The following is a 27,771-nucleotide window of genomic DNA, read 5'->3' as shown; positions in this document are numbered from 1 at the left end:
TATATTTTGCAGTCCTTTTTACTTTTGCTCCTTTGCGTTCCTTTAAAACTTCTTTTTAAGATTAAATATATTAATACAACATAGTAAATAATAATTTCTCAATTCGCGAAATATATAGTATATAGATTAAATTAAGCTTGTCTTAATATGTCATATGTATAGGTATACTGATATGTAGGTGGCGTTACAGGACGTGCCTTTTTATCGATTGTAAATTTACAAACTATTTTATTGATTTGCGTGAACCTATGAAAATGCAGCGTCATTCCTTGATATACAAATTTTCATAATAGAGAAACTACATTATAAGTTGGCATTACCTCTACTGTAAATAAGTTAATAAGTAGTGCTTTACAGCTTTTTTATTGGAACGAGAAAAATGTTGGTAGACATTCAATAATTTTTTCTTCTTTCGTCTTGTTGAATGAAGAAAATACGGAGCGTGCGATATCGAAGCTTTAGCAGAAGGTATATAAGAGAGATATACACGTGGGACTCAGCTGATATATGATACATCGTGGCGACAGCATTGGCGTCTGCTAGATATGCGAGTTGGTCTTAGCACACGAGCTTCTCGTATTCATGCGTGTGATATAATCCGGCTGCTTATCACTTGAACTAACTTGATTAAAGCGAATGTAGACAATTGTACAGATTGAGAGGTTTTCTAGCAGAACTTGTAATCACATACATATAGTATACATGTATATTTTTTTAAGAATTGTCGAGCTACTTTTATTATAATTATATAATTCAGGATATTTTATATTTAAACGTTAAATGACTTTTTAAAAGGAAAGTAAATTAAGAGATAGTAATAATTGTCGTAGTATTAAAAAATTAAACCAATTATATGGCTTCGTCGATAATGAAGATAACGTTTTCGTTTGCACATCCCTTCCAAAACTCGCACGAAAACTCTGACGTCAAGCGAGGAAACCTGTTTGAAGTAACAAGTAAATATGTTGAAATAAACTTCCGCTTACGCTAACACCTTAAGTCTCTAATAATTGTAAAAAGCGTCGTTATATATTGAGGAGTTTTCTGATAAAATAATATATAAGGCTGTGTTCTTCACAAGAAAATTTCCAATATCAATTCAAGTCTCAGGGAGTACATATATGTGCGTGTGTGTATATATATCTATATATATACATATATATATATCAATACAGTGACGAGCGTCACAACCACGCAAACGGCGAGCGCCAACACACTGACACTGACCATCACAAGCGCGGCATCTAGAGTGGTGTCAGTGGCATCAGCATCAGAAACTCGTCTCCAAACGATATCAGTCACTAGTCAGTCAGAGGCTAGGCGTTCACCGCGAAGGTTGTGTGTAGAGAGGCGCGTTCACATTGCGCCTATAAGCACTAAAAAAAGACTTGTAAGTTCACAGTTTTCCTTCGGCTATTTATAACCGGCGGAATTTTTTTTTAGAACTATCGATAACACAAAAATGCTCGCTAAACAAAATATTCGCGATGGTCAGTCGTCCATATACATTTTACTCGCATGTCATCGTATCGTATCATCAGGAGGATACATATGTGTCTATAAAACGTGCCTGACGAGATAGTATAACAGAATTGATTGATCGACTTTGATTGAGGAAATCGTAATGCAGACGGAGTTATGTTGTATAAAAATATAAAAAAATTAATCATTTTCAGAATAATCTTCAATCATTGTTGAGTCTTTGCAATAAAGAATTTCGTCAACGTTTGGAGCTACTATAGTTACTGGTGTACAGAATGAATTTATTCATAACATGTTTTTTTTTCCATTCAGCGACCTTCGACACCACCAAAGGTGCCTTCAGCCAGCCGAACATGCTGACTCAACAATTCTCGCTGACATAAGTGTGATTGTTTATTCAAGAAAAAGTAAGTATACAACTACAAAAGGTATTGCTAACAATATTCTGCAACTTTATTGTATCCTAAATTATCTAATATATTGTAGGTTTATTATAATCATCAAAATTATTCAAAATGACGGAGCAAGATAGAACTAAAAAATTATCAAGGTGGTATTTTGGTGGATTGGCTTCTGCAGGTGCTGCTTGTGTGACCCATCCATTGGATTTACTTAAAGTATGTTGCATTATAATCATAATATTTACAAGTATTTAAACTATTGTAAACTGAAAGTATATTTAAAAAATATATGTTTATTTTAATTATCTCTGACACTCGATGGGGCACAAACGGTATAGCTTCTATTACATCTAAATTTGGATTTAAAATTTTATATTAAATCATCTTTTATTAAAATTACATTAAACTTCATTTTGGCATGAAAAGTAGTCAGTATTGTCAACAATCAATTTAATAGTAGAATGCTCCTGCTTAGTTAAAGAATCAATTCTAAATTTGCATCTACACCTATAGTACTTTAACTCACAAAAGGTTTTATGCAAATATTTGTTCACTTCTTTATATAATACTTCCAACAAATTGCATCATTAGAATTCTGCAATTATTAATGCTTGTAATTACCATAATACGTCCTTTAAATTTTGTAGGTTCATTTGCAAACACAACAAGAGGGAAAATTGTCTATTGTTAAGTTAACTGTGAACATTGTGAAGAAACAGGGAATCACAGCACTTTATAATGGACTGACAGCTTCCTTACTACGTCAGCTGACATATTCTACTGTTAGATTTGGTGTTTACGAAGTAATTTGTCAATTTCTTGTTATGCACAGAATTTTTTTTTCGCTTGGCTCATAACCATTGTGTAAATTTTTAGCTAGGAAAACAGACAATTGAGTCACCTGGTAATCCAGCACCTTTTTACCAAAAATTTTTGTTAGCTGGAATTTCTGGCGCCGCTGGTGGTGTCGTCGGTACTCCTGGAGACTTGATTAATGTAAGGATGCAAAATGATATCAAGTTGCCATTAGAAAAACGAAGAAAGTAAGTAAAAGAAATTATGAATATTATCGTTTCTATTTTCGTCGGTTTATTTACTTTACATTTTTTTTCACATGGATATAAGTATGACCTCATTAGAAACAAATCATTTCCGTTTCAATATCGTTCCTCGTGGTTGCGATTCAAGCTATACTTTGAAATCTAAATTTAGAGTATCTTATACACACAAATTTCGAGTATCTTGCGATTCTATTCATAGAAATCCAAACCTTGATGAATAAAAATAATTTTATGTTCCTTATAGTTACACATGGGCTGGAAATGGTCTATTACGCATTTGCAAGGAAGACGGAATTAGGACACTTTTTAATGGCTGCTCTACAGCAACTGGTAGAGCAGTTCTTATGACAATGGGGCAATTAAGTTTTTATGATCAAATTAAATTAAGTCTTCTGAAAACTGATTACTTTGATGATAGTACGACTACACATTTCTTGTCAAGTTTACTTGCGGTATGTATTATTTTGAAAAGTAACAAAGTTTGAAAATAACAGATTTCCAATAAAATATTTTTTTGGTTTCCAAAACAGGGTGCGATTGCCACAACTATGACACAACCACTAGATGTACTGAAAACCCGTGCCATGAATGCTAAACCTGGAGAATATAAGGTAAACGTTCTTTTGTCATTCAAATCTGGCATATTACAACAAATGCTCATTATACTTTTTTATTTTGTATCATTTAGAATATGATGCAGCTCATTTTATATACAGCTAAAATGGGACCTTTAGGATTTTTCAAGGTATATACTTCTGTTACTTACATATGAAAATTTAAATTAAAAAATGTTCCATCCTGTGCTTATCATTCAATCATCTTTTACTTTTCAGGGATATGTTCCAGCATTTGTTCGGCTTGCACCGCAAACAATTTTAACGTTCCTGTTTCTCGAGAATTTGCGCTTAAACTTTGGATTTTATCCACCACCGAAAGTATCGCCATAAATAGCTTTGAGATTCAATACGTAGCACAAATACTTCGCTCAAACTCCTATAGTTATAAGTGGCGACGATGACAGCCTCACCTTATGACTGAATTGTGCTCTGATTATTGCCATCAAACATTTTTCTTTATGCTTCTTATGTATAAGCTGTTTATACATTCTTCTTACAAAGTATGTAATGCCGTTACACGTACAAAATGCCATTTAAGTTCTTATTGATTTTACAAATGGTTACAAATGTTGATCGTATAGCCATTGACTACATTCCATAATATTTTTGTTAAAATGCTAATACATATATTTTTATAGTTGTTCTTTTTAAATAAGAAACAATGTCCTGTGCGTACAAATGAATAATTGTACAATATTGTACGATAACGTAACTATTACCTTATAAATGCTTTTAGTCTTGAAGACAAATGTACTGTAACATTGTTTGATACAATATGAGATTTATATTTTGTCTTACATAGCCAATATACAAATATATTTTGAAATGGAAAAAAGAGTACAACTACTTATATTGAATATTTAAAAAAATATTAAGAAACGAGTTATCACTATTGGTGAAGTTAGAATTTTATTTGTATCTTTGAAATAAGCAATTTAGAAGAGGGTTAAATATTTTGAGGAATGACAAGTGAAAATGACAAATTTATGACGTATCAAGGAAAATAGGCGAGCCTAGAAAATATTTTTACGCTTGACTATAACTTAGATCGTTTTACATTTATTTCCATTTATTTGACATTTTCATACACATTGTATTTTCAATGTAGATACATGTGATGTATGTACTTTAAAACGTTATTATTTGTTGGAAATAAAATTGTGTTGAATAAAATATAAACGCTGATCAATTATTTTCTTCAAGCTATTCAACTTGCAGCTTCCAGTAATGCAGTAATTTTAATTTAATAGAGGAATTAACTTATACTGTAATAAAAATCAAAATACCGTATCATATTTAGATTATATTTCTTATTATTTAGTACATTTTTTCATACACCTCTGACTTACTGATGACAATGACTATAATGAATGATTTTAACATACGTCAGATTTGGCGTTATAAAAAATGCAATTGCAAGCGGAAAAATTCCTCAATGATAGAAGAGCATTTTCTTTGTTGATGCAAAGGGGCTAAAATCAGCCGCTTCGGTTCGCTAAAATTTAGTTATGGTATATAAGGCACATAATTGATTTATTTATGAAAGCATATCAGCCAATCATATATGTTTGTATATGTATCATAACTCATGTTACATTTATTAAATGGCACCCACCCGATGGTTTTTACTTATATTTTATACCTACTTCTCGTGCCGAATCGAGCTTTTACACAATACATGTCGATATACATTATTACTACATAAGTATATATATCTATACAATTTACTCCGTAAAATTCAAACAAACTTTTTGTCATTTTATTTATATGAGCATTTTAATTTAGACAAAATGTTGAATTAATGAATCATAATAGTTAAAATATACGACGCTACAATAAATTAACAATTAAGGAAACTCATATTTTACAAGTTAGCGTATAACAGCTCGGATCTTATACGAGTATAGTCAAGATAATAATTAATAATATAGCAAGTATGCAATAACTTTGGAAGTTATATGTTGCTATTTTTATACAAGTGTTTTTGCGGAATAAAAGTGTATTAAACAGTAGCATTTATCTTCTAACTATTGCTGATAACTTATAGAAGCAAAACAAAATCTTGCATATATATATATAGTAGTGATAAATTTAAAATTGCAAAATCTTCATGCATGTTTTAAACAAATGTGTGCTCTAATGGATAGTTATGAATGTGCGCGAATTCTTATAAATATATACGTTACTTTTTTCACTTCTTACACACACGCGCGTAAACTCCAGAATTTATAAGAGATAAATTCGTGGAATCGCGCTAACTATGGCTAATCTTTGGACGGATTTCTGTAAGGCATTAAAAGTCTTGCTTACATCTCAATGGGATTTTCATAAGCCCATCGAGTCTGCTTTTTACGACTTTCTGCATTTTTTTAATTTTCCGCTTTTTTATAAACTAATGTTAAACGTATCCTACGTATTTTACAAGTACAAATATCGGTAGTTTCTATCATATATTTACAAAAGTAGACGTTTCGGCCAATGCAGAGAATAAAATTATAATCAAATTATAGATAGTATACTATCTGCCATCGAAAAGCAGTGGTTTTGATAAATTTTGCTGTATAATAAGAATATTTAGTTGAAGTATCGGCTGGTCATATAGAGACCTACCTATCTGCTCAGTTGAAAATCGATGTGCGATAATTTGATATTTTGAAGATTTCTAATTAATTTCTACTGAAAATTAAAGAAAAAAACAGTTAACGAGATCGTTGGTTACTTTATACGTCCGATATACAACGTGACGACTCTTCACACAAAACTTGTAAACTTTCACAACTCACTCTATCACGAACCAAATCAAAAACCCTTTTCTCAAGCGGACAAATTATTATATTCGTTCGATACCGCGGTGATGAGAAAACGTTCGTTACCACCCTGTGTCGTACCTGTGCGCATCACCTGTAAAACTATTTGTATCAACGCGCTCTCAAACAAATCTCATTGGCACGGGTACACTATATACGGAACTGAAAATGACATAAATCTTAAGAAGTCGTGTCGGAATGTACAACCTGCTGAGCCGAGAAGTCGCTGACTTAGATTTAGAGCATGTCGAGCACGGAGTCCAAAAGCGCAAGCTGATTCTCGACCCCGTCGTCCCAGGCAGCGCTCTCGATCAGCAGGTCCGTGAAGTCTTCCTCGCTTATGTTCACCTGTATGCCAACCAACGCAAGAACAATGGTAAATCACGGCGCGTCTTGTCACCACTGGGCCCCGCAACGAAAATCGACATTTGCCGCTTACCTGCGTGGACTCGGGCACCTCGGCGAGGGTTTCCGGGATCGGTGGCGAGACGCTGCTGGGCGGCGTTTCGTAGAGCACGATGCACCTGGGCCCCGAGTTTCCGTTGGCTCCGAGGATCTTGGCGACGTGGTCCGTCTCGAGGCTCGCGGACGTACTGGTAGGCGTCAAGGAGGCGGTGGCCGCAGCGACGACCGCCGCGATCGCGGGCGAGGCTCGCTTCGGCGGGAAACGCGACTGGCCGCGGACCACCGTGCTGCGTCGCCTCGTGCGTCTGCCCTCTTCCAGCCGCTCCAGGTCGAGCTTCCAGAAGCCGCCCTTGCCGGGCTCGTCCTTCGAGCGGGGCAGCTTCACGAAGCACTTGTTCAGCGAGAGGTTGTGCCGGATCGAGTTCTGCGCCGAAATTATATATATATATATACATACATACATATACATATATACGTATGTAGTCATCGAAGTTATAAGTTACCTGCCAGGCCGGATCGGCTCGACGGTAGTACATAAAGTTCTCCCGGATCCAGGCGTAGATGTTGGAGAGGGTGACCCTGTTGTCGTTCGCCCTCATTGCCAGGCAGATGAGGGTGGCGTAGGAGTACGGCGGCTTCCTGTCCGGCTCGCTCAGGTACTTCTCCCCGTTCTCCGCCATGTCTGGGCGAAAAAGTGCGTTATAGAATAAGGAGCTGTAATAATATAAAGTATAAGAAAAAACAGAGTCAATGTAACCCACCCAGCTGAGCCTTGAGCAGGGGCGACATCTTCTTGGGCTGCTGCCTCGCTGGCGGCGGAGCTCTCGGCGCCGGCGGCGTCGGCGAGCAGGGCGGTGTGGGCAGCCCGGATGCGCTCATGATGTCGAGCGACTGGAGCCAGGAGAGACTTGTCAGTTCGGCCTCGGCGTCGCAGTTGGCCTCGTCGGCGGCGATCGCGGCCGCGGCTGCCGCCATCGCCGCCGCCTCCGAGCGCTCGAGCTGAACCTTCTCCTCCTGCTCCCGACGACGGGCTGCCGCCTCCTCCTCCTCCTCAGCGAGCTGCTGCCGGAGCGCGGAACTGTTCCGCGTGCGCACCATCTCGCATGACACGCTTCCGATTCCTGCGGCCGTTTGCTATTATCTGCAACACACGCGCCGAGAACGCGCATTATTAAGGATGAAAGATCGGCTATATAAAATCGCGATTCTACCTCCTGTCGCGGCGGAACTTGCGGTGGACGAGCTTCGCCGGCTGTCAGAAGGGGCACTTGCGCGGCCGGATGGAGAGCCTCCGGTTGAAGAGGCAGTGGAATAGCTTGCGTGCCGCGGCGCAGAGGAGCGACAAGAGCCTCAGCATGTTCCGGGGCTGACTGAGCGAGCGGTGCGGGCGGCGGCCGAGTATACAGCCCTGACAGGTGCTGCTGCTGCTGCTGCTGCTGCGTTGCCGCCGCCGACAGCGCTCGATCGCGCAGGTGGACCATCCGAGTGGTTATAATAAGGGAGCCATGTGGCGCGCTTTTCCTACCCTATATCTGCTATTTCGTCGAGGATGTGTATAATTTATGCGGGCTTTTCTCGGCTTTCTTTTTATGGCTGACGGCGCTTGCTTTCGGATCGACTGATAACTGCTGCGCGGATCCCGAGACACGCGAAACCGTCGAGTAATTTTCCCTCTTCTCGCACCCTCGACTCGGAAAATCGAAGCCACGAGCGCAGCTCCGTTTTCCAGAGCTCGGGTGTCGTGACCTTTTAGCTCGGTCTTATTACATTGCGAAGAGAGTAATAATAAATAGCAGATTAAAATCGGTTAGCCTCAGATCTAGAGCGTCGCGCGACGAGCTATCAGGCCGAATCGATTGTCTCGCTTTATAGCCGACATCAATTACTCCCTGGCTCATCTATATACACCTCTATATAGTTTCAAAAGTGTGCTACATAAATTCTCAAAAGCATCAGTGATCGAAAAATCGGCAAGAATCACCGATATAGCCTCGCGGCGTATAATTACAGAGCAAACTGTATATATACGTGCAGCGCAGGTACCGACGCGATATAAGATAGTCATCCCGCGGCGCCAGGTGCAATTTTAGTGTCCGAGGGGGAGGCTCCCCCGTGGAAGGCGAGGACCGGAAGCGGTGCGACGACGGGGGCAGCCTTTTTTCACCTTTTCTTTGTCGAACGACTTGTTTACGCGGCCACGACGAGATACGTGATCGGCTTTATATTGATATCGTTGTAATTTGGGGACTTGGGGCTGCAACTTTGGAAAGTCCATCCGATCAACGAGAAATAACGAATCTATAGAGCGTCAAAAATAATTCGATATATAGCATATAATATACAAAGAGAGCGGCACAGGTCCGGCCGTGCGTCGCAGGGGTTATTCGTCTCGCGCCGCCTCCATTGATCGGGCGCCGCCGAGAGACGAGCTCCAATGGATGAGGACTGGCCTCCCCCGCGACGCCATTGGCCGAATGCCTAGTTTGCTCCCCCACCCCCCGCAGCTTCGGCCATTGTTTCTATATACTCTCTGATGCTGCTGCTGAAGCTTTCTCGGTGTAAGTATATATATATATATATATATATCCTGGCTGGAATAGTTGAAAATATAAGACTGTTGTTCGTTCAGGATTCGGACTGTAGATTATATAGGAGCGTGTCGTTTGTCGAAAATCGACGGGACGAAAGGAGTAGCCTTCGGAGGGTGGGACTTTGCCGGACATCGCGCAGCCCTTCACTATATATATATATATACTCGGGAGTTCTATACGCGGGGGGCGGGAGCTCGGCTTATTTCCTTATTTCATCATTTTCTTATATATCCTCGTGACTTCCGGTGAATTACTGGCTTTGGGGGTTGCTCGTTGTTAAACCTTTTTCGATATACGATTGAGACGTCATTTTCGAGAAAGATTATAGCTAAACAGATATAGCACCACTGCAGCCTGCGCGGAACCTTGAAGCGGCGCTGCTGCAGGTATAATAATAAAAAAGCGCGAGTGACACAATGTTGCGAAAGGTCGCCGCATATATGAACTATATGCACAAAGTCTATACTGTTTAGAGAGGAATAAACTGTACACAAACCTCATCACAGTTTTCTTTCTCGAGTAGAGCTTGCATATTTCAACGGATGGATATGTCCCTTGTTATAGACTACTCCGGTATTATGGGAGCGTAAGATGAGCTACTTACAATCGGCACAAATAGCTCGCACGATTTAAATATAGATACGATTTACGAGCGTTACGCTTAAGGTCAGCATATATATATAGGCATCATTGGTCCTGCACTTGCTCCAATTGTCAGTTCCGATTCCGTCGTCGTCTCTCCCTATAAGAAAGTCGAGAAACTGTTCTTCAATTTTTTTTTTTTTTTTTTATCGTTCGTACGTCCATATAACCGTTGGCAGTATACACGACGAGTGTGGGATATATAGCGAACGGAGCACGCGATGCGCTCTTTTATTGTCTGTATACGTTATATTTTCTCTCTATTCCTCGCGACTAACTTTCAACTTTCGTCAGGTCGTCGCAAAAACTCTATTCATTCACAAAAACACTACAGCAGCGATCGAATCAACAAAGAGTTCGCCCGAGCATCAATGACCTGTGTTATATATAGTTAATACATAAAGCTTCATAGTCAACATGCACCCCCGCAGTACAGTAGGCGACGACTCGGAAGCGCGCTTTTGTCGTTTTTACGCGGGAAAACGCGCACGACAGGGTGCATATATATATATATATATATATATATATATATATATATAGTTAACTGCATCGGGCTCACGTGTGCCACGCGCTCGACTCTCGAGTCCTTACGCGGTGCAGCGGAGCGTATAGCCCAGGTATACGCGAGTGGAGGTAAGAATACGAGGCGTAATGCTGCACTTATGGCCATCTGCGCTTCCGTCGACGCTCTCGGGATAACGAGCCGGCGATGTTTCTCTCGCTATTGTGTGTGGGAATTCGTTTTGAGGAAAAATATAACTGCTGCTGCTGTTTCGTCTGCGGATGGCGAGCTGTTTGTTGGGAGGGTGGATTTTAGATAGGGACGTTTGACAATTTTCCTGTTTAAGTGTCAATTAACGAATAGCCGAGTTTTCCAATTTGCGCGCACGTTCGCTTTTTACTATTTCCGATCGTAACATTTATTTACCATGAAATGAAACCAAAGCCGAGCAAAAAAAAAAAAAAAAAGCTTTCGGAATCGCACAATTATAAAAATAGCCACAGCGCGAGATCGAGCGCAAAAGGTCCTTTATATCTATCGCTATTATTATAACGTCGTCGAGCCTATATGTACGACCGGTAGCGGAGACCATCAGTATACGTATATATATATATATATATATATATATATAGCAGCAAGGGGGTCCCTCCATCAGCAGGCAATATATATATATATGTATATACACGCGTGGCTCGAGCAAGAGGGAAGAAGGAAAAAAAAATATATATATGTATGTATAAGCAGGCACGCGTACGCGCACCGGCAGCTCCGCTCGCACACCTGCCACCTGCGCCATGCTATAGCCCTGCCGTCAGGTTGCGCCGCCACCGCCGTGACTCAACCGCCCGCTGATACCGGTGTAAAGGCCTCCATTTGTTTTCCTATCGTTGACTCGGCCTGGCCGTCGGCTTTTTCTTTGAGGATGTGTACACGCGCGCCTGTTGTAAGCATGGGTTCGCTTGATGGAGAGCTGTCTCTGATTCTGTTATTGCTTGTAATGATTATTTAAACGCTGCGCAGATCTCTTTTAAGCGATTCGGATATGCGACTGCAGGAAAGATCACAATTATGTTATACCAGTCAGCCGATAACGAACATTATGTGCGGGAAGAAAATAAGTTTATCAGGTACGGTAACTTGTACAACGATCTTGTATGCGCGAGCCGAATGAAATATATATATGCATAAAGGATTGCTGGAAGTGTCGAGGTAATGTGTGGGGAAAAAATGAATCATCGTCCGAAAAGACGATTAATTTATAATCGTATATATGCTCCGCGAGTATTACCAAGAAAAAGTTGATTTTCCGATCGATATAATATAGTCAATCTAGCCTTGAACATATTTCGAAGGATATTTTATTCCCAATACATCCCCAATACTCCCTACGAAAGGTATAAGGAATTATATAAGGCGGACGATAATCATTAGCCGTAAAATCGCAAATTGAAACGTATACAACGGCAATCCAAGTCTTCTGATAAATAATTGACGAAATTGCCATATCACTCTCTATATACTTATACGTTCTCCAGAGCTAGTGAATAAATTCGATAAAAGCTTGAATGCTCATCTAAAGCTCATACAGCATATAAATTACCGGTTACCGATCCCTCCGCACAGTCCCGTCGAGATCTCCAAATGAGAAAGAATAAGGACACACCTTGCCCAAGTCGTACAAAATAAGATCATGCTGATGTGGACGTAGTCCAGTGGCCGCAGCCAGTCGCCTCGGAGCTTGTATAGGTATATATATATAGAGCTGTCGGGTGCTGCCGGCATAAAATATTCAGGAGAATTGATCCCCGCGGACGGACGGACACTGCGCGCTGCGGTTGCCAACGTCAAGCCCTCTCTTTATTTTTCACCTACTACTGCGTATTTTTCATTTTCTCATCGCGCTACCGTACGCAGAGACAATACATGATCGTAAAAAAAAAAAAACAAAAATCATTTAATCATGCCGATCGCGGTAATCAAGCTCAAACTCACCTCATCCAAAAGCGCCGCAGCTTCCTTCCCTCGTCGAAGTCCCCGCTGCGATCTCTGTTCTCCCGAATGATTCTGCACTGAGCTCTCCAAAGCTGCGCGAATATCTCCGGCAGCGACTATACAAGCTCGCGCCGACGGTATATAGTGAATCAGTGAAATTCACGCCGCCCACGCGCGATATATATATATATATATATATATATGTGTGTGCTCAGCGCGCGCGCAAGCGAGCTTTTCTCAGAAGCGATCGGTAGATAACTTGTGGGCAAAGTCACTGAGATGTATTTTTTTTTTAGTGTGTAGAGTACAAGGCTTGTCTCGCGCGCGAGATCCAACGCGTAAGTATATGCGCCGATATACGTTCACCAGCGCGCAACGGTCGAGTCGACAATGAGCTCGAGCGACCTGCAGCGCTTGGTATATTGTACTGCCCTCGCCATCTTCCCGGCCTAACAGGTGAAGAGCCGTGTGTACGTACGCCCCGCTGCTGTTGAGTTGCGGAGAGTATCGATTCCTCAGGGGGTAGCACCGCGCCGGTTCTACGTCGTCCGTGAACTACTCTCTCTCTCTCTCTCTTTCTCGTCGAGACCAGAGGGGGTAGACTTGGTGCGGCAATTTGCGATCTTTATCTTATTTCGCGGGGGGTATTCGCTTCTCGTACCTACTTTATATATGCGTCTTTCTTCGGTTAGCTTCATCCGCTGCGATAATGCGTATTACGTATATATAGATGTATTTTTCGAAATAAAGGGTGAAGTATGACGATTTCGAGAACGAAGCTAGATACGTATTCTTTGCAGGCGCCATTTTCACGATCTAGACTCGTACGTATGTCTAACTCTGTATACGTAGCATAGAATCGACATCCCATTCATGATATTCACATATTACATAGAAACGCATAGATACCCGCGTATACTCAGCGCAGTTCGCATATTTACAGATTTGGATGATATAACGAAAAGATTAAAAATTATAAGTCGAATTATTTTTGCGTTTTCATTTTATATTTCTGATAAGCAAAATGAGCATAAAATATTAATGTGCTATATTATAAATAACAACTAATGACTTTCTTTACGATGAACGCACTTTTGACCGCAACTCCGCAACGCGTCTGACCATAGCCGCTATCGTTCTACTTAATCACTGCGGACCTATATGGATTACGAAATCGTGTCTGCAACATTTAATTTATATACATATTATTTACGAATTTCATTTATCACTGTGCATAAAAATAGACATACGCTAATCCTCTTCTCTTGAAAAAAAAAAAATATGCAAAAACCGAACGGTAGATTACTTCCTGCGCACATTTCGTTCTTCGCGCAGCTGCACCCGCAGTTTTCACACTGCGAACACGTCTCATAGTTATATGATAAGAAAATAGTTGGCGAACGGGTAAGATAATTCTAAAAATTCAAATGCAAGCAGTAAATTTAATTTAACAAAAAAAAAAAGCCACAAGGAAAACAAAACGATGTATACATACAAAGAAACTTCGTCACAATTATATGATCGATCTGTATTCATTTTATTTACCATACATTACAATACTCGATATTTTTCTCGTTTTTTTTCTATTTGTTTGCAGCTCTTTCTTTATGTCGCAATAAGCTTTGAATCTAACAAAATCGCCAGAACAAAGAAACAGGATACTTTGTACTGCTTTGGCGAAACTACGTCTCCGAATCGTACCTGTGTCGGTGTGATAGTGTTTCCTCATTTTCCTTGAGTGTGTGCTTCTTAGAAAAAACATGAAAGGTGTACGTGTGTACGTGGTGTACAATGCAATTTAGGAATGACAACGCCGTAATTCTCGCGTCTATAGACGAGGCGCGATTCTTTATATACCTATATCCCTTTAATTCTCGCCCACTTATCTCTCGATTGCTTTGGAACTGAACGAAGACGCTTCTCGTTCTGATGGAGACAGTATATATATAATCGATAATGTCCATTATATATTTGCGCAGGAAACTCGCAGAAAAAGGTAGACTCGCAAAGATTGCACGCCGCGTTTATTATCCATTCCCCTCCCCGTTATCTACAACTCGGATCACAAAGAGAATGAGCCCCTCTGATGGACTCGCTAAAAAAGCAGCGCTTAACTCGCAATATTTTTATACGCACAGTGTCTGACCGTTTACTCCGGTCTTTTATCCGGTTTCTGATGTGTAAACCGAGGTCTCAGAGAAGGAAGAAGAAAACCACGGTGTGTTGATTTTCTCCGTTATGAGCAAAAGTCGATTTTTACTTTGAGGAATGTGAACATTTGATTCAATTTTTGCTTATACTTTATTTTTATTTTAGTCTGCCTCACCTCTACTTGAAACATGGCGGATAAAGACCCCTAACACACTCGCTCTATGCGTACGAGTATTGGACGACACGGAGGTAGAGCTCTACAATCACCTCGCATCGGTTAATCATAATCACACTAGTTTGGAGCACTTGTACGCTCCCTACACATTACATCGGCATTAAGGGTGGGAAACGCAGGATTGCATAACGAAGGAACGGTCTGTTTGTCTCTCGCACTCTTTCTCTTTTTCTCTCGCACTCGCTCTCAATTTCTCTTTCATTACGACTTCTTATAGGTATTTTTCTCCTTTCATTTTATTAATTTTAAGGCTGATTGGTGGTAAAAGGTGTGATACCATTATTAGCCATATTGTCCAAGACGCCGCCTATGTAGGCGGCTACGTCTATCGTTGCCTCCTCGGAATTCCTAATAAATGGATGCTCTAAAAGTTTATTGTACTTTGGACGTTGAGTTTCCTCCTTGATTAAGCTGAAATCGAAAAAACGTTTAGGAATAATATAGCGAAACCAATCAAATACACCATCAACTGAATTAAATATCGATTAGAATATTTACCACGTGTTCACGAAGTTGACAAAATCCATTGTAAAATGATTTCCATTCTCATTGGGAGACAGCCTCGGAGGATCACCTTGCACTACCTGGTAAAGTTGCTCAAAAACGGAATTCCATTTCGGATAAGGAAAGTACCCTGTTGCAACTTCCATCAAAGTTATACCAAGGGACCATACATCGCTTCTAACATCGTAGCCTCTTGCTCGTTGAGGATCTATTCTTTCAGGCTGTAAAACCATTTGCAAGTTCTTGACTTATTTTGACATCAGTTTTAGGATCAAGTTGAACATACTTACAGCCATGTAGGGTCTGCAGCCAGCATCGCGAGTTCGAGCTATTGAATCCACCAATTGTCCCGAAATCCCAAAATCACAGAGTTTTATATTGCCACGTCGATCCAGCAGTATATTACTGGGTTTAACATCGCGATGAATGATTCGCAGTTTTTCTTTTAGGTAATTCAAAGCCTTTACTGTGGCTACTGTGATTTTACCCAGAATACATTCAGGTATCCTTTCATTTAATCTTTCGTAAATAAACTTGTAAAACTTGTCTAATGATGTATCCATTAATTCCATGCATATCCAACAGTCTCCCTTTAAAAATACAGAATTATTAGATAACGTTATCAAAGCGCACAGTAGCGCCGCGTTGACGAGTAAAAGTAAACAAAGTGTCCAACTCATATCTTACCTCCTTAAATAAAGCTCCATAAAATTGCACAATGCAAGGACACTCATTGGATTTCATGACCACTTCCAAGTCCATTAATAATTGCTTCTGCTCTTTTTCATCGACCGTCGAACGAATTCTCTGAAACATGAAAGAAAGTCAATTAATTTTAATAATCTTGAACAAGATTAGAAACTTCAACAATGATTCAATACACACCTTCACAGCCATGACGGTATTGCTTATCCTATGTATCATTTTATTTACAGTTCCAAAACCTCCCCTGCCAATTTCCCCTAAATCCTGAAGGTCTTCACTAGTGAAGTCATACACTGTATCCGGAGAGAGCTGTAACTTTCCTGAACTTTGCATTGACTGACACATCTTGAATTTCTCCCTGAAGAATCACACATTTGTGTTTTTTAATGGGTATACAAATTATTTGAGTCTATTTTGAACATATTTTAGCATACCTTGCTTTATCAGGTAAAAATTCTTGTTGCGTCACCGGACGAGGTCTTGCAGGGAGTTTTGGTAAAGGTAAAGGCAAGGTTGGACGCGTGATCCTAAACACAAAGTAGGGTTCATTATATTTTGAAAAAATAATTAGTCATTTAAAATTCACTTTTTATGTAATAATAACTTACGACATTTGTTGACAAGCAGAAGCCATTGTGGAATTAGTAATGGTGGAGCTGGTTGAATTTGAAAGTGGTAAGTTGCCACTTTGAGCTTGAAAGCTAAGTTTCAGCTGTCTTCGTTTTTCCGCTGAAATGAGAAGAAAATCAAATAAGTATAGCTGTTACGTTTATTAAAATTTAAAATTAATAGAATGTTTGAATACCTTCATTTGGAACTTCTGCATTGGTTCTGAAATCCAGGCAAGGAAAATTAAACGTCCTGCTGCTGGCACCTGTTGTTAAAATTTACAAAATTTATTATGCATTCAAGAAAAACTCGGATTAAATTAATGTATTCAAAGATAGTAATGCATATTGACAACGGACATTACACACAGTGCTTGACCTGTATATAGTGATGACAATCACAGACGACAGAACGGTTAAAAAAAAACAACTCCTGAGCACTTCAAATTCTTGAGGAGATTCTCGAGGGAAAAAGTACAAGTCACCGAGTAACAAAGAATAAGAGAAAAAAAACAATCTGAATCCTCGATTCGCTCACGGAAATTCTGTATATATATATATATATATATATATATATATATATATATATATATAAAATGCATATTGGCTGATAATAGGCTATAGGTTAGGAGCATGTCTGAATATAGCGAAGCAGAGCTAGCATCTACTTGCCCGAGGGCGGGCTTCGCATACGGAGCGATTCGCGAGAAATCAAAGCGTAATCAGCAAAGAAGGAAGAAAATCGCGGGGGCGTACCTTGGTTATGCTGACCCGAGGGGTTGGACGAGTTGCCCTGGTTCTCGGCCATGTCCGCTATTTGTCTCACTGGGCAGTGACTAGCAGCAGCAAACTCGTCCCGGCGCGGCGGCGACTTTCGGAGCAGCAGCTAGCGGCGACGACTGCCGCGAAGCAGAACGGGGCGGGAGGCCCGTGGCGGTCTTAGGATCCCTTACCGCGGCGGATCGTCGACGCGCTGCTGCTGGTCAGCCCAGCGTAGAGATTCTGCATCGGGAACATACTTGTGCAGATTTCCTTTCTCTCTCCCTTGTTGCTGCTGCTCTAGGTGTATGGCTTATATACACTGATTGTATTAGATTCGGTTATACTACGCTGCTATAGCTGCAAAGAGAGCTGTGCGAAAAGTCGGCGGACCCGGAAAATCGACGGATTCTCGCGCTAAGCTCGCGTCGCAGAACTGAACTACGATGTGTGAGGACGTGTGGTCGCTATCACACCGACGACGACTTTCCGCAATTTGCTCTGTAGTGATATATTTCGCGTGTTATATTATATCTGTATATATATACTCTATTAAGCTGCCACACAATTGGTTGCTGGATGGTGACCCGTCGCGGGCTCTGTATGCACTCCGTTCCCTTGTTCTGTGAGTTCCGTTGCGTTGTGCCGTGTGTTCTTGTTCTGCACCGGCCGCAACAGAAAGGTTGTTTCCAATCTATTGTTGCAGTTCATGTTCGTACTATTTCATTTCAAAATTTTGTCAACGAAAATGCGAAAAAAAATCAATTGCTGTACTAAATGTATTAGGCTTGTTGATAGATTTAACGATTTTTCACAAGATGATAAGAGACTAAAAGATTCGAAGGTGGTGCGGGGGTGAAGCAACATTTGCAGGCTATGTTTAGAGACAAATGAGGTGCGCACAGTCATTTATTTGCTTAACTTCCTTTAAATGGCCATGAAGAGTTCTTTTCGATTTATTTTCACTATTTTTAGCTGCCTTTTTGTTGACAAAATTTTGAAATGAAACAGTACGGACATGGGTTATAACAATAGATTGGAAACAACGTTTCTGTTCTGATGTACAGAACAAGAACACACGGCACAACGCAATGGAACTCACAGAACAAGGGAACGGAACGCATTGTAGACAGGCTTCTGGAAATTCACACGCAGTCGGCGCACGCGCACACCTTAGCGGTCTTCGGTTATTTGAATTTCCGCGAGTTTTGGATTTGGTATATGTAAGTTATATGTATATATATTTTTTTATTTCATAAATGATAATTTTGCCGACTGATGAGTAAATATTCATTTATTAATTATAAATAACCAATGGAACGGGAGAGAGAGATATATAGGTATAAGACATATTTTTATTTTAAATACCTTTTAAATATAGAACAAAATAATGATATAATCCTATTACATCTTATTGAATATATCAAGAAATAGGCAAACCGAGAACCAATAAATCAATTATTCAATTAGAAGTATGTGCAAATATTGCAATACTGCACGCGCATTGTACTACTTGTATATACGCACAATAATATACTTAGTTTCCATTATGGCGTCTCTACGAACGCTCATGTTTCGATTTTCCAATGTTGTAAATAGTAAATTAACATGCAGGTAATTCATAAATTTTAGAAATTGAAATGCGACGAATTGAATTAATGCAATTGCAAATTTTTTAACGTAATGTCAACCGATATTTACTTTGTTCATTAACCATTTTGCCAAAATGAAAATATAACCTCAATGACATATTATTAGCAAATGTTATTTCTTCAACATTTTGATAATTATTATTACAGGTCAAAAACTATCAATGAAAGATTATATAGCGTTTTTCCATCATATTATGTTAAACCAGTAGTTGACAAAGATGTCATTAAAGATATGGAGGCAGCTGGAGAGACCAAAGTAATGGCACATTTAAATATCAAGCCAGCATTTTGCAGTGAAACTTCCTCAGAATTTTATGACCCAGTGGTCAAGTTGGTACATTGATAGTGTTGTCATCAGTCCTGTTATGATTTTCTATTGAAGTAATTTGTTTATTTCAGCAAGTTCATAAATTTTCTCACCAGAGAAGGCAACAAACTACGTGCTCGAAGGTTACTTGAGGGAACGTTTGAAAACATTAAAAGAATTCAATTGGAACGTTATCATAAATCTAAACCAACAGAACAAGAAGAAATAGAATTAGATCCTAAAGTAATTTTATATAAAGCTGTTGATAATAGCACTCCTGTATTAGAACTTATGAAAATGAACCGAGGAGGTCAATCGTATCAAGTAATTATGTTTAAATCTAAACTAGATCTTGTTATTCAGATCACATTATTTCAAGTTATAAACAAAGTTTTAATTTATTTTAAAATACACATTTGTATGTTTTTTAGGTTCCTGTACCAGTTACTGAAAAAAGAGCAAGATTTTTAGCAATGAATTGGCTAATTGGTGCTGGAAAAGAAAAAGAACATAAGATCAAGTTACCTGAAAGGCTAGCATATGAATTGATTGATGCATCTAATAATCAGGTATACATTTTTTTCTTGAGTTTGATAAATATTATCAAATAATATTACTAAAGTTTAACATTAATATTTTTTTTCAGGGACGAGTTATAAGGAAAAAGCAGGAATTGTATAGACAATGTGAAGCAAACAGATCATATGCCCATTTCCGGTGGACTTAGATTATATATTGTATTTGTTATTATTATTGAAACTATACATTTTTAAATATAATTCCTATTTATAAAAAGATATAATATTGTTTTGAATAATGTATTTTAAATTCCTTAATATTTTCTTATCACGTATAATATTATAATACATAAATGATATTGTTAGGGGCTGGGGGAGGGGGTATTATAACCTCAACGCTCCTCCGCAAGAGAACGTGTGACTTCCATAGTTCCACGCCACAACAAACAGTCTTGTGAGAATCATTCAGAGAGTATACCTATATATGAATATTGTGCCGCGGCACGTGCGAGGTTCCATTATTATATTTTTCATATAAGTTGTTATACTTATGTCATAAAATGAAAAAAGTGTGATTGTACATTTTGAAAGATGGAGAGCGATGTTATGGGAGTCGTGAACATCGCCGTTCCTGAGAAGTCGTCGAAACTTGGATTCATCCTCGCTGCTGTTACAGGTTCGGTTTAATTTATATACACAACTTTTATTAAGTATATAGTGATTGAAAAATAAAAGTGATGATTTTCACAGGTGGCATTGGAGTAGCGATTAGTGTTATATGCATCCCATTTGTCAGTCCTGGATTTAGAAGAATATGTTTACCTTATGTACCAGCAACAACAGATCAGGTAGAGCATGTCTTACAAGCTTTGAAAGGACGATCAGGCAGACTTGTTGATATAGGAAGTGGCGATGGACGGATTGTAAGGTTTATCGATTGAATATTGTAAATGTTAAAGCAAATAGTAATAATGAAATTCAAATGAAATTGTCTTTACAAGGTTGTAGCTGCAGCAAAAGCTGGCTTTCAAGCAGATGGTTTAGAGCTTAATCCATGGCTTGTAGCATTTTCTAAAGTGTCTGCACTATCTAATGGTGTTTCATCAAAGACATCATTTTTCAAGAAAGATTTATGGAAATTCAATTTAGAGAAATATAATAATGTTGTTATATTTGGTGTTGAAGAAATGGTAGTGTTTCTTATGTCACAATTATTACAAATATTTTGGATAAACAGTATTTATATACAAATTTTTATTTATCATACAGATGGAAGAACTGAAAGAAAAATTCACATCTGAGCTGAGACCAAATAGTACAATCGTAGCTTGCAGGTTTCCAATTCCAAACTGCAAACCAGTCTTGACAATTGGTGAAGGCGTGGATACAGTTTGGGTGTATGAAACACCTCTGAAGGATATGTAAGAAAGGTTTTTTTTATTTTTTACAAACTTAGATTTTTTTGTTGGGCAAATTTATTGTAGATAATTTTAAAATTTAATACATATAATAAATTAGTTATTTTAGACATAAAATTACATTGATAAAAGTTTAATTTTATAAAAATATATTACTCTGAATAAATAATACTTTAATATAAAAATACAATTTCTATATGTACAGTAAAGATTTTTGGCAGCAAAAAGATATTTTACATTTCATCTATAAAATGTGCAGGTTCAAAGTAGTAAATATTTTGATTTTTTTTTTTTGAAAGTAAATAAATGCTTTGTAACAGTTACTCAGGGTAACTTGTATTATATGTACCGGCAGTATCTTATTCATTAGCACTGTTATCACAAAGGACTTAAACTTATTTTAACATGTAAATCACAAAATTATTCAGCTCACTATATTGCGTTTTTTTGCTGCCACGATTACTTTTTATCATCGCGATTGACGCGCTAATTCGCTTGTATGAAGAGTTGACTTATGAGATTCAGTACCCCAATTATTGGTACACATGCGTGACACATAACTTGCATTACAGTCATGGTTCCTTGTCTATATGAGATCATCAAGTGTAGTAAACTAGGCAACGTAAATACATAGACTAACCCACTGATAGCACCAGTGTACCGAATGATGGTACCTACATGCGGCATGAATATCGCGAAAAGCACGCAAATCGTAACTATGATTAGGTTCACCAACAGGACGAATCTGCGACGACATTTGGTCGTCTTGAACACGGAAGAGAGCAACTGGATCCTCAGCATGTAGGTTATCAGAGGATAAACGGTGAACAATTGGAAGAGAAGAACTACACGCGCTCCTACGGTCAGTCCATCGTTCTTTTGAAAATTGTTCAGTAGATTCTGAAATGAGCATCATCGTTTAATCGCGCATTCGAAACAGTTGAAGTATGTACACCATCAGCAATACTTACATCTTCGATGCATACTTTCGCCAATGGAAAGCAAACGTAAAATACGATTCCAACGATGATGTAAGTGATCGTGACCAAGATGTAAGCTATAGTCAAATCTCTTCCCTGCAAAGAGAAATTAAATTATTTATAAATTATAGATATGGATTGAGTAAGTATAGATGCATTCGTTTCGATCATTACGTTTTTCTTCTGATTCCGATTGCTCTGCATGATCGTTATGATGATGTTGTGTATGAAGAATGACAGGGACAGCATTCCCGATAGAACCGGAAAAGTCGAACGAAGCACCCAACTCTCTTGCCAGGCAGTTTTGTCCATATTGATTCCCCAGGATCCTGACTTCACCAATACGAATACGACCAAGTACACGATAGCGACAGTGCCTACGATTACAGTATACATGCGTTGTATTGATGGAATCATTATTCATCTTGTTAATGATTGTTAGAAACTCACCAAGGGAATTGAATTTGGTGAAGAAAGTCGTAGTATTGAAGTTCAGAACTGGGAATACGAGCAAAGCCAGGAATATCGGTACCGTCTTGTACAAATCCCAAGCTGGTCCCAAGTTGTCGTACGATTTATCGTAATTCGCCGTTCCATTCAGCTCGTATTTAGGACAGAGCACTTGAAAAGGTAAAGCTCATTTTATAGCTTCGCTATTGGCACAATTTATTCGATGTAATTAAAATTCTTCATATTATACTTACGATCCCCGTCTGTTCTGTTGTAGGTGTCGGGCAAGACAGGAATGCCCGCAATTATGTCTGGAAAAGAAAAAGGAGAAAATTAAAATCAGACATCTTTGATTTGTGCGAAGATAGATACATTTATCCATCTGTCTTACCGTAGAGAAAATTCACGGAGTTGTAGAAAAAATTGGACATCAGAATCCAGTAGGCTATATTAGCACCCATGAGGACGCTGATACTGAAGATCTTTGCCATGTGCTCGGCCCAGGAGCCCAGAAAAGCTCGACTGAGCTCCATCACCTCGATCCTCTCGCCGCCTCCTGAAAGGAATTGAAAAAATATGTTTTACCGCCGAAGACCTCCTCATACAAGTGGTTGTAACAGTTCGATATTGACGTGACGTCATCGGCGTCCTACAATGCAACCCCCCGCGCTGCACATGTGCAGACCGAAGATTACAAAATTTTTCGCTCGATGCTCCACTTCATCTCTAATCGAGCGAGAGCGGCTAATAGCCGTATTTTCGTGAATCAGAGTTCGGTCTCTCGCTGTTTATCTAAGTGGGTTAAAACTAGCAGTGCATCATGTAGGACGACGCCTTAGATGTAACGCGTGATTTTACAATAATGCTAACCATGGTACTTGTGGACCTGCAGCAGCTTGTAGGCGGTGAAGAGGCACAGACCACTCATGGCGAGTATCAGGATGATCGCCGGGACGAAACCGGCCATGTAGATGCCCCAGGGCATCGTCAGCATCGATGAGCCCAGGATTGTGTTCCAGACGGAAAATCTGGAATTCCAAACAGAGAAATGGCTCAACATTGCGCGATAGAAGAAGCTTCTTACTGTCGTACACGCACATCGGTAATTACACAATAGAGTGTATATCACAACTGTATTATATATGTATCTCGTAGACGCTCATGTTTGCGCGACGCGAAACCCAGCTTATTAAAAATAAATTCTCGGATCAACTGTCGCCGAGAAGAAACGTAATTATCAAGCGAAGGTCGGTCAATTTTTACTTTCCAATCAAACGACGGAATGCTACTTCCCTCGATAACGCGCTCAATGGCGTGCGTCATATGGAGTATATTATATATTCGGCTGACGTTAACAATGCATTTAACAAACGAGCGCGCGATTACTCGAGGTGCAGGGCGTCTTTGATGACTATGATGTATCGCGTGCTTTGTTGAGCTTTCCGACTGTTTATTCCATATACTCACATTGTGACTAGAGAGCTTTGCTTCGGTTTTATTTCCTCTGTCGTGTCTCCGATGTTTCCCTGCATCGGCAAGGACTGCGTGAAAAAATCGCTGAGCAGTCCCTTCTCCGTTCTTCCTTCCATCAGATCGAATGGATCGTCTTCCAAGAGCTTTTTTTCGAATTAAAAAAATGTATTCGATTTTTTTATTATCACAGTTCCGCAAGAACGTTATTATACGGAGCAAACAAAAATTACCAAATCGGCATTGCGAATCTCGTAGCACTTGTCGCGCTCGATGTCCGCGTGTAGCGATGCATTCAACGAAGAGGGGACTCGTTCGTTGACCAACGGTGGCAGCCGCTTCGGCAATAGATTCGAGATCGAGTTGTAGTTGTTTATCCCGCCGCCCGTACTGACCAATCTGTCAATAACAGATCTACACTGTTCTTTTCCGTCTCTTCGTGCGAGTAAACATGTATAGTATATATAGTTTTTTTAGTTTTCTTTTTCTCAGTGGAAAGAAACTACGTGAATAATTTAGAGAAAAAAGGGACGATCAACAGGAAAATTGTGAAATTCTAATAAATAATTCAATAAAACGTAAAAAAGATCCGAAATCCAGAAAATAATCCGAGCCTCACCTCGAAGAGTTTCCGGCAGTGCTGGAGTCCAAATCGCTGGTCTCCGAGTCCTGGAACATGATGATCGGCTGATCCAGACTAGCGTGCGAGCAGCCGGACGACAACAACGGTGCGCTCTCGGAGCCGCTGTCCCTCTGCTGTTGCGCCAGGGTTTTCCTGTAGAAGCCCGGCGGCGGCTGTCTCGACTTCTTTCCTCCATTGCTTCTCTTCGGTCTATTATCCATATCCCTCTCGAATATTCGGGCACGAAATTTCGCGTTTAAAAGGAAGCGCCTCCGAAACCTGCACTGCAGCTCAGAAGTAGGCACAACGACCGACTCGGACACTCTTCGCTCTGGCAATGCGACAGTAACCGGTCATCTTCTTACCGACAAGCCATAGGGACTTGCAACGCAATGCAAATCGAAGTTCTTTTTATAATAAAGCGCAGCGAGAGTCGTCGACGAGCGAGTGCGCGGTGCTACTGCCGAGCGCGGACTTTCATGAGAGCGCGCTTGCGGACATCATCCTTGACCATAGCGCGTGTGATCCCCTCCAACGACGATCGTTTCTTTTGCTCCGATGACGTTTTATACATACGCGCGAGCTTTTGAGGGGCGAGTTCGCTCCGATTATGCAGCACGCGGAATCGAGCTCTCGAGGACAATTTGTTGCCGACGATCTTGTTTGGGCAGAAAATTACGCTGAAACTACATGAGATATACTCTGCGAGCCGATATAAAGTGGCGTGAAATTTTGCGAGGAAAAAATTAATCGATACTCGAGGGGGATAAATTATGTATTTATTCAGCGAGATCAAAAGGGAGCTGCGTCGATCAGCGCGCAATGTCAAAGGATGATCGAAAGAACGCCGGAGTTTCATCATTCTATTATGAGGCGAAAACAAATGGCTTGAATTTTTGAAGATAATACGTATAAACTTGGCTTTCGAAGCTTTTATTAGACGCTAAGCACGTGGAATCGCGCGAATGACAGCTTCGACTATACATAGAAGAGCAGTACTGTGAGATTTTTTTAAGCTGATCCAAAAGTATATGCCGCTAGAATTGTTGTCCAGTTGTACGTATAGGAAAGTTTAAATCATCGCCATTACGAAGCTTCGAAGGCGCGCGAGACGTAAGAAGCATTCGTTATTTCATCATAGTGATAAATTTGCGAGAATTATATTTTTAGCCAATCGTGAGAATTTTTCGCGATTGTTTAGTCCCACATAGATTAAAATTTCACCTTTGAATTACTTTGGACCGCAGAGCTAAATTTATAAGCTGCCGGGAGATCGTAAATATTTACAAGCCCATATACTCGCAAGCTCTCTCGCGGTATCGAAATATTCGCGCGCTGGTTTCGGTCAACATTATGCGCCGTGGGGTGGATATATAGGAATTATGCTGTGCTGCAATGCATTTCTGAGTCATCGTCGAGTAATCTTTGTACTTTTATATAGGTACCGCACCGCCGGAGAAAAAATAATATAAGATATTGTAAGCGAAAATATATAATATGAGACAACAACCATTGTTATAGTCGTGTGTTATACAACTTGATGATAATAATTTCGGGGCCTTGTGTTCTGGTTAGATGGAAATAATTCTATTTATAGCTCTCGATCGTATACATGTAAGAAAAGACCTTTTCCAGTTTAAGCAGTTGAAACGAGAAATACACGCGTATTATCGCGTGCTTTTACGTATAGAGTTTGAGGAAAATCTCATGTCAATACGAGAAGAACGTGTCATAAGGTCGATTGATTTAGTAGAGTTCCCATGTATAAATCGTGATTGGACGACTTAATTTCCACTCTAGATTGTTTGTCAGTACTTACTATATAACGTGCGAGCATTAGATAATCGATGCATATGCTGTACGCAAGTGCTTAACTAAATTTATAACAACTGATAGATTTTATATTGCTTAAAAAAAGCATGCGTATAGAGTTACAGCAAGAACTTGTTCAGTATACGCACGACGACATCGACGAAAGATCAATGCCAAACTTCTGCGCACTCTTAAGTATGTAATCTAAGAAGAACTCGCAGAGTCTAAATGTTTCCGGCTTTATACGGGGGCGAGTTTTAATTTAATCTGATTTAATACGGTTCTCTCTCACTCTCTCTTTCTCTCCAGCCTTTCAACTCGGTTCATCAGGCTTTTTGCCGAACTTCGGAAGATTACGCGTCGGGGCGCCCGATAACGACTGTCCTATTTCGTATAGTCGCGTGAATAAACGGTATCGCGTTTCTAGCCGAAAGCTCTCTTGTATAGTCCAAAGAATCTGTCTATTCGGCGTAGTTCTATTCTATCGTTATCGGAAAAGAAAAAACTTTCCGATAAAGTTTTATTTTTGGCGCACATCGACGTCTCTACACATACACACGGCTATCGTAAAGTTAATGAAAACTGCGTTATCGAAAATTCGATTAAATCCAGAGAAAAAAGCTCCCCGAAACCCGAGAGCAATAAACATGCCGTATTAGTCAAAAATTATAAAAATACGAATTTCGTGACGATGACATAATCAGTGCAAGAGATTGTATATAGCTGCACCTCCAGCAACGAAAGAACAATCCATTCCATCATCAGCTCATGCAATAATACGAGTAGCAAATTTCCACACACCTATATACACATACATAAGAGCGCGTTACATCGGCCGATAGTCTGAGCTCGTCAATCATCGCGACCTTGCGCGATTTCTCGGGAAAAGTCCGTTGTTCGCGCGGCTGAGAAGAAAGGAAAGTTGCAGAAGAGGAGAGAAAGTGAAGACACGCACTTGTAGAGTAGCTGACAGATTGATACACGAGCGACAGCTCGATGTACGACTGTCCATCAAAGCAAGCATATTCCAGACCCTCGATTGCACGGATTGCATTATGTTGTACATACATCGTCCTCGAG

General features: G+C 39.7%; 6 protein-coding genes and 1 long non-coding RNA gene across 10 annotated transcripts; 4 read left to right on the top strand and 3 right to left on the bottom strand.

Moving 5' to 3' along the window:
* Positions 1 to 4: 4 nt before the first annotated feature.
* Positions 5 to 4,740, top strand: LOC100121559 (mitochondrial dicarboxylate carrier). Its single transcript, XM_001605121.6, has 9 exons — positions 5 to 1,390; positions 1,795 to 1,889; positions 1,969 to 2,099; positions 2,531 to 2,686; positions 2,760 to 2,926; positions 3,189 to 3,396; positions 3,475 to 3,555; positions 3,633 to 3,689; positions 3,778 to 4,740. Exons 3-9 carry the CDS (start codon positions 1,998 to 2,000, stop codon positions 3,889 to 3,891), a joined length of 885 nt encoding a protein of 294 aa, XP_001605171.1. The 5' UTR covers positions 5 to 1,390; positions 1,795 to 1,889; positions 1,969 to 1,997; the 3' UTR covers positions 3,892 to 4,740.
* On the bottom strand, positions 4,605 to 13,117 carry LOC100121579 (forkhead box protein J1-B). 2 transcript variants are annotated; one of them, XM_003426991.4, is made up of 5 exons: positions 12,501 to 13,117; positions 7,535 to 7,914; positions 7,277 to 7,455; positions 6,808 to 7,197; positions 4,605 to 6,716 (listed from the first exon to the last, which is right to left on the bottom strand). In XM_003426991.4, the coding sequence occupies exons 2-5, from the start codon at positions 7,869 to 7,871 to the stop codon at positions 6,606 to 6,608; spliced, it is 1,017 nt and encodes a 338-aa protein (XP_003427039.1). In that variant the 5' UTR covers positions 7,872 to 7,914; positions 12,501 to 13,117; the 3' UTR covers positions 4,605 to 6,605. The 2 variants fall into 2 exon arrangements, with proteins under 2 accessions (XP_003427039.1, XP_016843769.1); XM_016988280.3 differs by lacking the exon at positions 12,501 to 13,117 and adding an exon at positions 7,985 to 9,876.
* An 896-nt stretch (positions 13,118 to 14,013) lies between these two features.
* On the bottom strand, positions 14,014 to 17,959 carry LOC100119456 (dual specificity mitogen-activated protein kinase kinase 4). Its single transcript, XM_001603406.6, has 9 exons — positions 17,460 to 17,959; positions 16,901 to 16,969; positions 16,704 to 16,824; positions 16,530 to 16,622; positions 16,276 to 16,453; positions 16,078 to 16,197; positions 15,681 to 15,980; positions 15,385 to 15,611; positions 14,014 to 15,297 (listed from the first exon to the last, which is right to left on the bottom strand). The coding sequence occupies exons 1-9, from the start codon at positions 17,509 to 17,511 to the stop codon at positions 15,132 to 15,134; spliced, it is 1,326 nt and encodes a 441-aa protein (XP_001603456.1). The 5' UTR covers positions 17,512 to 17,959; the 3' UTR covers positions 14,014 to 15,131.
* A 931-nt stretch (positions 17,960 to 18,890) lies between these two features.
* LOC100121598 (28S ribosomal protein S7, mitochondrial) lies at positions 18,891 to 20,235 on the top strand. Its single transcript, XM_001605157.6, has 5 exons — positions 18,891 to 19,076; positions 19,262 to 19,444; positions 19,514 to 19,745; positions 19,853 to 19,990; positions 20,068 to 20,235. The coding sequence occupies exons 1-5, from the start codon at positions 18,937 to 18,939 to the stop codon at positions 20,146 to 20,148; spliced, it is 774 nt and encodes a 257-aa protein (XP_001605207.2). The 5' UTR covers positions 18,891 to 18,936; the 3' UTR covers positions 20,149 to 20,235.
* Positions 20,236 to 20,323: 88 nt separating this feature from the next.
* LOC100121614 (ATP synthase subunit C lysine N-methyltransferase) lies at positions 20,324 to 21,542 on the top strand. 2 transcript variants are annotated; one of them, XM_008210908.4, is made up of 5 exons: positions 20,328 to 20,451; positions 20,531 to 20,615; positions 20,690 to 20,862; positions 20,941 to 21,129; positions 21,209 to 21,542. In XM_008210908.4, exons 2-5 carry the CDS (start codon positions 20,531 to 20,533, stop codon positions 21,362 to 21,364), a joined length of 603 nt encoding a protein of 200 aa, XP_008209130.1. In that variant the 5' UTR covers positions 20,328 to 20,451; the 3' UTR covers positions 21,365 to 21,542. The 2 variants fall into 2 exon arrangements, with proteins under 2 accessions (XP_001605225.2, XP_008209130.1); XM_001605175.6 differs by having other exon boundaries at positions 20,324 to 20,615.
* LOC100121635 (sodium-coupled neutral amino acid transporter 9) lies at positions 21,406 to 25,512 on the bottom strand. 2 transcript variants are annotated; one of them, XM_008210906.3, is made up of 10 exons: positions 24,877 to 25,512; positions 24,491 to 24,692; positions 24,255 to 24,403; positions 23,658 to 23,815; positions 23,179 to 23,343; positions 23,042 to 23,098; positions 22,788 to 22,958; positions 22,512 to 22,714; positions 22,329 to 22,433; positions 21,406 to 22,257 (listed from the first exon to the last, which is right to left on the bottom strand). In XM_008210906.3, exons 1-10 carry the CDS (start codon positions 25,098 to 25,100, stop codon positions 21,844 to 21,846), a joined length of 1,848 nt encoding a protein of 615 aa, XP_008209128.1. In that variant the 5' UTR covers positions 25,101 to 25,512; the 3' UTR covers positions 21,406 to 21,843. The 2 variants fall into 2 exon arrangements, with proteins under 2 accessions (XP_008209128.1, XP_001605244.1); XM_001605194.6 differs by having other exon boundaries at positions 24,491 to 24,656; positions 24,877 to 25,418.
* On the top strand, positions 22,829 to 24,021 carry LOC116417683. The gene is made up of 2 exons (XR_004227935.1): positions 22,829 to 22,967; positions 23,065 to 24,021. It is a non-coding gene; the product is annotated as an uncharacterized LOC116417683 (long non-coding RNA).
* Positions 25,513 to 27,771: the final 2,259 nt, after the last annotated feature.

The sequence above is a fragment of the Nasonia vitripennis genome, chromosome 5, assembly GCF_009193385.2.
Source record: "Nasonia vitripennis strain AsymCx chromosome 5, Nvit_psr_1.1, whole genome shotgun sequence".
In the NCBI taxonomy this organism is placed as follows: Eukaryota; Metazoa; Arthropoda; class Insecta; order Hymenoptera; family Pteromalidae; genus Nasonia; species Nasonia vitripennis.
This window is presented reverse-complemented; position numbering and strand designations above follow the sequence as displayed.

Coding starts and splice junctions, on each gene's coding strand:
- LOC100121635 (XM_008210906.3), bottom strand. CDS start 25,100: ATGGATAATAGACCGAAGAGAAGCAATGGAGGAAAGAAGTCGAGACAG. Junction 24,693..24,876: donor ACTGCCGGAAACTCTTCGAG/GTGAGGCTCGGA, acceptor ACTCGCACGAAG/AGACGGAAAAGAACAGTGTA. Junction 22,959..23,041: donor CAACAGAACAGACGGGGATC/GTAAGTATAATA, acceptor TACCTTTTCAAG/TGCTCTGTCCTAAATACGAG.
- LOC100121579 (XM_003426991.4), bottom strand. CDS start 7,871: ATGGTGCGCACGCGGAACAGTTCCGCGCTCCGGCAGCAGCTCGCTGAG. Junction 7,456..7,534: donor CCTGCTCAAGGCTCAGCTGG/GTGGGTTACATT, acceptor TTTTTCGCCCAG/ACATGGCGGAGAACGGGGAG. Junction 7,198..7,276: donor GAGCCGATCCGGCCTGGCAG/GTAACTTATAAC, acceptor ATTTCGGCGCAG/AACTCGATCCGGCACAACCT.
- LOC100119456 (XM_001603406.6), bottom strand. CDS start 17,511: ATGGCCGAGAACCAGGGCAACTCGTCCAACCCCTCGGGTCAGCATAAC. Junction 16,970..17,459: donor CTCGGGTCAGCATAACCAAG/GTACGCCCCCGC, acceptor TTTTAACAACAG/GTGCCAGCAGCAGGACGTTT. Junction 16,198..16,275: donor ATACCGTCATGGCTGTGAAG/GTGTGTATTGAA, acceptor TTCATGTTTCAG/AGAATTCGTTCGACGGTCGA.
- LOC100121598 (XM_001605157.6), top strand. CDS start 18,937: ATGTGCAAATATTGCAATACTGCACGCGCATTGTACTACTTGTATATA. Junction 19,746..19,852: donor GAGGAGGTCAATCGTATCAA/GTAATTATGTTT, acceptor TATGTTTTTTAG/GTTCCTGTACCAGTTACTGA. Junction 19,991..20,067: donor TTGATGCATCTAATAATCAG/GTATACATTTTT, acceptor ATTTTTTTTCAG/GGACGAGTTATAAGGAAAAA.
- LOC100121559 (XM_001605121.6), top strand. CDS start 1,998: ATGACGGAGCAAGATAGAACTAAAAAATTATCAAGGTGGTATTTTGGT. Junction 2,100..2,530: donor ATCCATTGGATTTACTTAAA/GTATGTTGCATT, acceptor TAAATTTTGTAG/GTTCATTTGCAAACACAACA. Junction 3,690..3,777: donor GACCTTTAGGATTTTTCAAG/GTATATACTTCT, acceptor TTTACTTTTCAG/GGATATGTTCCAGCATTTGT.
- LOC100121614 (XM_001605175.6), top strand. CDS start 20,531: ATGGAGAGCGATGTTATGGGAGTCGTGAACATCGCCGTTCCTGAGAAG. Junction 20,863..20,940: donor GAAGTGGCGATGGACGGATT/GTAAGGTTTATC, acceptor TGTCTTTACAAG/GTTGTAGCTGCAGCAAAAGC. Junction 21,130..21,208: donor TATTTGGTGTTGAAGAAATG/GTAGTGTTTCTT, acceptor TTTATCATACAG/ATGGAAGAACTGAAAGAAAA.